Raw genomic sequence first — 9611 nt, 5'->3', positions numbered from 1 at the left:
CCTCTCTGCTCCTATGATGCTGCTTGGCCTGCTGTGTTCATCCAGCCCTGCACCTTGTTGTCTCGGATTCTCCAGCATCTGCAGTTCCTACTATCGCTGTAGATCTTGCCTTGTTCTGCGATGGCCTCAAGGTCATGTGCTTCTCAGATCCTAAGAAATCCTTTGTCCTGCTAAACCTTTATGCCAAATTGTGCTCATCCTTCCAGAAACTTCTCTGGGTCTAGGCTGATGAATCAACCAAACCCTGAGCGCACCATTTGCTGCCAGCCCATGGTTTTTACCGGTAAACAGGTCCCAAATGAGTTAATGAGTTAAGACCAGTGACACGATAGCCAGGAGACTACGATAAAACCTTCCTTATTTGGCTAACGCACAGGCGACAGAACAGATCCTGGTTGGCAGTTTTAACTAGGGTCAGAGTTTGCTTGGCCGAAATTCCCAGCATGCTTTGTTGTCCCTCTTGTCCAGGCTCATAGCTATTTTTTGTGTGACTGGCCACCTGACCCTGTTACAGACACAGAGACACAGAGACACGGAGAGAGAGAGAGAGAGAGAGAGAGAGAGAGATAGAGAGAGAGAGATAGAGATGGAGAGGCTCTGTCGGAATAGGGAGCTTGTGGTAGCTCAGCGAGGACAGGGTGAGAGATTAGCTGGGGGGTGGGGGTCTCACGGTTAGGAGGTGGGCTGCAGGAGCTCTCTAGTGAGGGAATAGATTTAAAAATAAAACATAGCAGTGCAGGTGGAAATCCACTGGAATAGACCAGCAATGTTCAAATGCCCTGAAAGAACTTGATAAAAAAAAAGGCCAAGCTGGTAATTAGGGAGGAATGAGAGATAGTAGGAACTGCAGATGCTGGAGAATCTGAGACAACAAGGTGTAGAGCTGGATGAACACAGCAGGCCGAGCAGCATCATAGGAGCAGAAAGGCTGACGTTTCGGGCCTAGACCCTTCATCAGAAAAGGGTTAGGGAGGAATGTTGACTTTTAGAACCAGGTTGGAGCAGTAAAACCAGTTATTTGAGAAAACAACAAAAGGGAGTGGATAACAAGCTGTAGAGCTGGATGAACACAGCAGCCCAGCAGCATCATAGGAGCAGAGAGGCTGACGTTTCAGGCCTAGAGGTGAGTACACACCCAGAGCACTGTGTATCACTATCTGGTGCCCCTTGTTTAAGGAGGGACTCACTCCCTTTGGAAATGGTTGAGAAGAGGCGTGCTCTCTCTTTCTCTCTCTCGCATCAAAGGGTGTTGTTGCAGCAATGATTGAGCACGTAATGTCTGTGCTCATGGGGTTTAGAGGAACGAGGTGATTTTATTGAAAGTGGGAGGGGGCTTGACTCAGCTACAACTGCCCCACAGGACCCTGTCTCACTGATGGTGACTCAGGCCCCTGACAGGAATCCAAAGGTAGTTTGGCTGCCCAGCTAGTGCCAGGGTAGCTGTGCCAAGGGCTGTAGTGATACTCAGTACTGATGGCAGACCAGAGAGAATCCCAAGGGATGGGAGTATGGCTAGACACAAAGGCAGGAATATTTGTGAAATGCAAGAGAAGCACACTTGAGCTGGTATTCTCAGTGATACTGGAATAGGATGGAGCCATCGATTGATCCCCCTCCTGTTTCCATTACACATGGAGCAGAACAAATAGGAGCACAGGGGCCATTCAGTCCATCGAGTCTGCTTCACCGTTCAACGCGATCATGTCTGATCTGGTCATCCTCAGCTCCACTTTCCTGCCTTTCCCCCCAGAACCCTTCCTGGTTTAAAAAAAAAATCTGTTTCAGCCTTGAATATACCAAATGACCCAGCCCTCTGCAGTAAAGAATTCCACATATTCACTCCCCCCTCGGACAGAAGAAATTCCTCCTCGTTTCTGTCTTCAATAGGCGACCCCTTATTCTGAGCGTGGGCCTCCTAGTCTAGAGGTAGGGACGCTATCTCTGCAACACAAAAGCCCAGAAGTTTCTTGTTACATTCTGCAGTAAATCCACTTCCAGGGTGGTTGTCACAATGATGTAATAAGCTTGCCCTGACCGTGTCAACATACACTCACACAGAACAGAAACCGACATGTCAGGCCAACCTGTCCAAGTTTCCCCAAACTGGTCCCACTTACTTGCATTTGGCCCATTTCCCTCTAAGCCGTTCCTATTCATACACCTTACCAAATGCCTTTTAAATGTTGGAACTGAACCTGCATCCACCACTTCCGTTTGGCAGTTCATTCCACAGATGTACCACTCTCTGCGTGAAAAAGTTGCTCCTTAGGTCGCTTTTAAATCTCTCCCCGCCCCCACCTTCTGCTATCAAGTCTGTCCTTGTCCCCACAACCCGATAAGTCTCTTGAAATATATTTTGACGGCACTCATCTCTTCGATGTTCAGTGGAAATGTCAAAGTGAAATGATTGAAAATTCCACCATCTCCCTATCAGTATCAGTGACAGTATCCTGTCTGCCCCTCAATGATAAGGTTCAAAAACTCAGCCTTTTGTTGTTAACACAAGGTACCTGTAAAGTATTTCAATACTTTATGCTCCTTGGAAATTAACACTTTGGCCTTCCAAAATTACTTCGACTTTGTTCCTCACAAAATTGCCCACTCCTCCAGCTCAGGTAGGTGTCCCTACTTAAACCCCTCCCCCCGGATATCCTCCTGTATTCATTCACTTATGGAGCTTCATCAGTGCCTTGTTCATCCCTCCCTTTGACCGGCATTGTCTTTGACATCCTTTTGAGTCCTGCCCACTAATGATCATGGCAATATCCTTGCCCATTTTAATTACCCACCTCCTGGAAGATTAGACTTTTCCTCTGTGGTTATGTTAAAAGTTTATTAATAACCATTGCTACGTCTCCACCTTAATCCTTTTTATACATCCTGGCTCATTTCCGGTGACAGATCCAACAGCTAACCTTCCCTTGTTGGACTTCATTTCCAGGAGGTTAGGAACGGCTCCTGTATACATTATAGGCACTGCCCTCCTTACCTTCTGAAACATGCACCCACTTCCATCGAGAAGGACAAGGGGCAGCAGATACAGGGGAACACCAGCCCCCTGCAAGTTCCCCTCCGAGCCACTCCCCATCCCGACTTGGGAATATATCCCCGTTCCTTCAGTGTCGCTGGGTCAAAATCCTGGAATTCCCTCCCTAAGGGACATTGTGGGTCAACCCACAGCACATGGACTGCAGTGGTTCAAGAAGGCAGCTCACCCCCACCTTCTCAAGGGGGGCAACTAGGGACGGGGCAGTAAATGCTGGGTCCAGCCAGAGACACCCACATCCACAAACACCTCTCCTGTTCAATTCACAGCCTGTTAGCTGAAAACTGCCACGTGTATTTTTAAAACTCAATTTCAGCTCCCCCTCCCTTGAACTCGACAGCAGGTTGGTGAGCTCCTCCATTGGCGTGACCAATCCCTAATCATTGTTTACCTTTGTCCATCACAATTTAATTATTATCTCCCTGTACACCGCACACTTTCCGTCTACCTCTACTAACAGCTTCTGTCTTTCCCGATTCCTCATGAATGAGATTGTGAGGATTGAGGAGGGGAGGTGGATCAGGAAGTGATAATGAAAAGGTGTGATGGCACACAGGCAACTGAAATGTTTCAGTGTGGGTTCTGATGTTTGGTCAGCCTGGCCACAGCTCCTGCCCCCCCAAACATGTAATGATCTCCAGCTTCCCACTTTACAGACAACATAGACTGAAGACCAGTTGAGCTTGTATTTAAATAGTGCTCCCTCTCACTTTACCCATAACCATCTACTGAGGACACCTACTCTGTATCTATGAAATGGAATGTGAGGAAAACCAGGACGACGACAAATTTAAAAAAAACACAAGAAATGCGGATGCTGCAAATCAGAAACCAAAACAGAAATTGCTGGAAAAGGTCAGCAGGTTCTGGCACCAGCTGTGGAGAGAAATCAGAGTTAAGGTTTCAGGTCTGATGACCCTCTCTCAGCACTGATGGTAGCCAGGAACATGTCGGTTTTTATGCAGAAGTTAGGGTTTGGGCGGGGGGGGGGGGAGGGGGGGGGGTGTAAGGAGTAAACGATAGGTGGGGATAAAGCTCAAAGAGACAGAAGGACAGTTGGACAGACAAAGGAGTTACTGATGATCAGGCTGGAAGGGGGAACAGTTATTAATGGGGACTGTTAGTGACTAACAACAGGGGGGGTGTAATGGCAGGCTATGTGGTAACAAGGCCTAATGCGTGGGGTGGGGGGCTGGGACATGGGAGAGCTTAGGGCCTAAAATTATTGAACTCAATATTGAGTCCGGAGGGCTGCAGGGTCCCCAGGTGGAAAATGAGGTGTTGTTCTTCCAGCTTGCACTGAGATTCGCTGGAACACTGCAGCAAGTCAGAGACAGATGTTGGCCAGGGAGCAGGGTGGTGTGTTAAGAGTGGCAGGGAACAGGTAGCTCAGGGTCTTTTTTTGTGAGCAGAACGTAGATGTTCTGTGAAGCGGTCACCCAGTCTACGCTTCATAGAACATAGAACATAGAACATTACAGCGCAGTACAGGCCCTTCGGCCCTCGATGTTGCGCCGACCTGTGAAACCAATCTGAAGCCCATCTAACCTAAACTATTCCATTATCATCCATATGTTTATCCAATGACCATTTAAATGCCCTTAAAGTGGGCGAGTCTACTACTGTTGCAGGCAGGGCATTCCACGCCCTTACTACTCTCTGATTAAAGAACGTACCTCTGACATCTGTCCTATATCTATCACCCCTCAATTTAAAGATATGTCCCCTCGTGCTAGCCGTCACCATCCAAGGAAAAAGGCTCCCACTGTCCACCCTATCTAATCCTCTGATCATCTTGTATGTCTCTATCAAGTCACCTCTTAACCTTCTTCTCTCTAACGAAAACAGCCTCAAGACCCTCAGCCTTTCCTCATAAGACCTTCCCTCCATACCAGGCAACATCCTGGTAAATCTCCTCTGCACCCTTTCCAATGTTTCCACATTCTTCCTATAATGCGGTGACCAGAACTGTACGCAATACTCCAAGTGCGGCTGCACCAGAGTTTTGTACAGCTGCAACATGACCTCATGGCTCCGAAACTCAATCCCTCTACCGATAAAACCTAACGCACTGTACGCCTTCTTAACAACGCTATCAACCTGGGTGGCAACTTTCAGTGATCTATGCACATGGACGCCGAGATCTTTCTGCTCATCCACACTACCAAGAATCTTACCATTAGCCCAGTACTCTGTATTCCAGTTATTCCTTCCAAAGTGAATCACCTCACACTTTTCCGCATTAAACTCCATTTGCCACCTCTCAGCCCAGCTCTGCAACTTATCTATGTCCCTCTGTAACCTGCAACATCCTTCCGCACTATCCGCAACTCCACCGACTTTGGTGTCATCCGCAAATTTACTAACCCATTCTTCTACGCCCTCATCCAGGTCATTTATAAAAATGACAAACAGCAGTGGCCCCAAAACAGATCCTTGAGGTACACCACTAGTAACTGAACTCCAGGATGAACATTTCCCATCAACCACCACCCTCTGTCTTCTTACAGCTAGCCAATTTCTGATCCAAACCGCTAAATCACCCTCAATCCCATGCCTCTGTATTTTCTGCAATAGCCTACCATGGGGAACCTTATCAAACGCTTTACTGAAATCCAAATACACCACATCAACCGCTTTACCCTCATCCACCTGTTTGGTCACCTTCTCGAAGAACTCAATAAGGTTTGTGAGGCACGACCTACCCTTCACAAAACCGTGTTGACTATCCCTAATCAAATTATTCCTTTCTAGATGATTATAAATCCTATCTCTTATAATCCTTTCCAACACTTTACCCACAACCGAAGTAAGGCTCACTGGTCTATAATTACCAGGGTTGTCTCTACTCCCCTTCTTGAACAAGGGGACAACATTTGCTAGTCTCCAGTCTTCTGGCACTATTGGGGGCTTCGTTTCTCCAATGTAGAGGAGACCACATTGGTGAGCAGCGAATGCTATAGACTAGATTCTGGGAAGTCACAGGTGAAGAAACGATGACAAACTGGGTCTTCGAGCAGTGGTGAGAAAGCTGAACAGTATTTCAAAAGAACATAACAGCAGCCCATTGAACGGACTGCAAACGGTAGATTGGTGAACTGTGACCCAGCCAGAATTATACCATTAGGTAGGCCAAGGATAGGAGGGTTGAGAAATGCTCTCAGTGAGGTTCCCAAGCAGAGATGGCTGTATTTATTAACCCACTTTGTCACTGAGGTTACCCCACCATCATTAGAACTCCGTAAATTTTTAGTTTATGTAAAATTTAAAACAGCATCCTTCGTATCATTCCAAATAAATCACCTCTGTGTCCTTAAGATGTAACCAACACATTAACGTGCACCTAAAATTCCAAAGGGTGGGACAGCCAATGAAGAAAAGCAGTCGACAAAAGGAAGGATATTACTAAACAGGACAGGGTGCAGAAAAATTTTACAAGGATGTTGTTGGAACCAGAGGGTTTGAGTTAAGGGGAAGCTGGGCCTATGTTCCCCGGAGCGTCAGAGGCTGAGGGGTGACCTTATAGAGGTTTATAAAATCTTGAGGGGCATTGATAAGGTGAATAGCCAAGGTCTTTTCCCCAGGGTAAGGGGAGTCCAAAACTAGAGGGGCATAGGTTCAAGGTGAGAGGGGAAAGATTTAAAAGGGACCTGAGGGGCAACATTTTCATGTGCAGCGTGGGTTGTTTATGGAATGAGCTGTCAAAGGAAATGGCAGGTGCAGGTACAGTTACATTATTTGGATGGGTACATGAACAGGAAGGGTTTGGGGGGATATGGGCCAAATGCTGGCAAGTGGGAATAGTTCAGTTTGGAAACCTGGTCAGCATGGACAAGTTGGACTGAAGGGTCCGTTTCCACGCTGCATGACTGATTCTATGGCCGACTCGGCACAGAAGGCTCACAGCGATTGGGGAGGGTTTCGGGGGGGCGGTGGGGAGGGGGTCACAATCAGTTTCATTCCATTGCCCCAGCCACATTTCAAACAGGAATGAGTCTGTGGGTAAAGTTGGTTTGTTTTACTGAGGTTCAAACCAACGTGACAGTCTGTAAGGATCACACTCAGCGCAATCTCCGTGCCTGGTCCTCTCTCGGAAGAAGGCAGGGCCCTTTGCTGTATCCACCTTTATATGGAGATGTTCACCATTCCTTAGGAAACAGTGTGGGAAGTAGGCCATTCAGCCCGTCAGGTCTACTCCACCATTCAGTGAGATCATAGGGGCAAGGCAGCAAATGACAATCACCCTCCATTCCACTATAATAAATCGACCCCACAGCCAGGGGAGGGAAACAGCTAGGCTACACGCAGAACAAGTAAAAATAAACACGAACGAGACGACCCCTAGGTCCATCTCGGACACTGTCCGACTGGAGCACCTTGCCACGAGGAAACAGTTTTGCAAACGACGAGGAAAGAGCTTAGAGCAGGCAAATGGATCCTAAACCCTTGGGACGCAGAAGATTAAAAACAGCTGCCACGCCATATCATAAAAGGCCTCGCAAAAACAGCTATTGCCTGCTTCTGGAAACAGTTACTTACACAATGTCCCTCCGGCTCTCAGATTCCAGGATCGCGGGAGGGGCCATCCTTCAGGTGAGGCAGTAATTTCAGGGCACTCTCATCACCTGCCTGGGTAACTGTCCTCTGGCACGGTGTTGCCACAGGGCATCTTGTCTTCCCAGGGTAGGGGAATCCAGAACCAGAAGGCATAGGTTTAAGGTGAGACGGGAAAGATTTAAAAGGGACCGGAGGGGTAACTTTTTCATGCAGAGGCTGGTGCATGTATGGAATGAGCTGCCAGAGGAAGTGGGTGGAGGCTGGTACAGTTACAACATTTAAAAGGCACCTGGATGGGGATATGCATAGGAAGGGTTTAGAGGGATAGGGGCCAAATGCTGGCAAATGGGACTGGATTTATCTAGGGTATTGGTTTGGCATGGACGAGTTGGACTAAAGGGTCTGTTCCTCTGCTCTAATGTTTCCATGATAATGTTTCTGCATAGACCCTTGATGTGCATTATAACAATGTGGGGGGGTGGAAATGGAGGAGAATTATGATTCTGGGGGCACCCTGCCCCAAAACAAATTAGGAATTGTACATTGGAATTCAGCTACTGAAGTGTTTATTCAGAAATAAAAGGTTAGTAACAATCCCTAAACCAATCTAGCACATTTCTTCCCCACCTCCCACCAACCTTTTAAAAATAAAAACAACACAGGCAGAATTTACCAAGTCAACAACATCCTTTATACAATACATACAATACAGCAAAATAACTGTAACCTTTCCAAGGTGGACAAAAATTAACTGAATAAACCTCTCCCCCCTACCCCCTCAAGCCTCCCCACCCCCCCCCACCCCAATCCCCGCTTAACTCTGGGCTCAGCCAGTGAATAAAACTACAATCACTCCACTAACAATGGGATGAAGAGGGTGGGCTCTCTGAAGACCATGTCCGGGATTTCTCAGAAAAGTATTTGCCCCCACTGCACGCACAGGCCATGGGGGTTTTATTTTTTGTTTGGCGGGGGGGGGTGGCAATCAAACAACTTCCGAGAGTGTGGCGAAAGCTGCTGACTTCGGGAATGACCCTCGCCCTGAACTCTTGGGGCACACTGGGGGTAGTTCAGTGGCTGGCAGTGAGACCCGGGTGAACATAGGGGGCTTCCTCGGCAACGTCTGTCACGTTTACCCCCCACACCCCCACCACCACCCGTCAAAAACAGCGTCCCCTCCACCACCATGCCTAACCACCGAAAGCAAAACCAGCAACGCAAGGTGGTGGTGGGGACCACAAATGCGACCCGGGGAGGGGGCGGGAAGAGATCGCAGCCCCCCGCACCCGGCTTCCTGCACCGTGGCCCCCGAGCAAGAAGCCGAGAATGGTGGGCACATTCCCATCGCGCTGCCATCATTTGCAGTGGTTTCCCGGGCACGCCGGTTTGGGGAAGGGTTTGGGATGGGTAGGGTGCAAAACCAGTCTTCAGGAGGGTGTGCACTCAAAAAGAAACGAAAAGAAAAATAAACACAGCTGCTATGGTGGGGTGGGGGTTCCTACTGAAAAATGGAAAGGATGAGTCTGGTTGACTGACGCAGACACACACACACACACACACAAACACACGCTTTTTTAACAAAAAAAAACTTTTTTTTGCGTTAAGTATTTTCCCACTGAAAGAAATCCATTGGCACCAACTTCAGTTTGTGACTCGGTAAATGGGATGTTTGGGGGGCGGGGGGGGTGGTGGTGGTGGTGAGGAGTGAAGGGCGCACGTTCTGAGACAGGGGGAGGGAGGGAGGGCAGTTTCTGTTTTGTTATAAGTGGACACTATGTGCAGCCTTGCGGTGTTATCATCATCATCATCATCTCGCACTTGCCGACGCACTGTGGATGGGGGAAATCCGGTAGCGTGGCCGGCTCGATGGGGCTTCGTTTCTCTCTAACGGATAGTCTTGACGGGGCTCTTGAAGTTACTGGCGGCTTGGAGCTGGAGTTGGTAGGCCATGGGGTGGATCTTGAAACCGTACAGCCTGGTTAGAGGGAGGGAGTTCAACAAAGACAGA

General features: G+C 48.3%; 1 protein-coding gene across 1 annotated transcript in view; it reads left to right on the top strand.

Annotated features, from left to right (window-relative positions):
* The first annotated feature begins 9469 nt into the window (after window positions 1-9469).
* The window catches only part of LOC125486984 (phosphatidylserine lipase ABHD16A-like), a 3278-nt gene continuing 3136 nt past the window's right edge, over window positions 9470-9611 (top strand). The window contains exon 1 of the mRNA XM_048616694.1: window positions 9470-9544. Coding sequence (XP_048472651.1) covers window positions 9470-9544 — 75 coding nt within the window. The remainder of the gene's footprint in view (window positions 9545-9611) is intronic.

Source organism: Rhincodon typus, chromosome 35 (assembly GCF_021869965.1).
Source record: "Rhincodon typus isolate 14 chromosome 35, sRhiTyp1.1, whole genome shotgun sequence".
In the NCBI taxonomy this organism is placed as follows: Eukaryota; Metazoa; Chordata; class Chondrichthyes; order Orectolobiformes; family Rhincodontidae; genus Rhincodon; species Rhincodon typus.
Note: the sequence above shows the minus strand (reverse complement) of the source record. Positions and strands in the feature narration are given on the sequence as shown.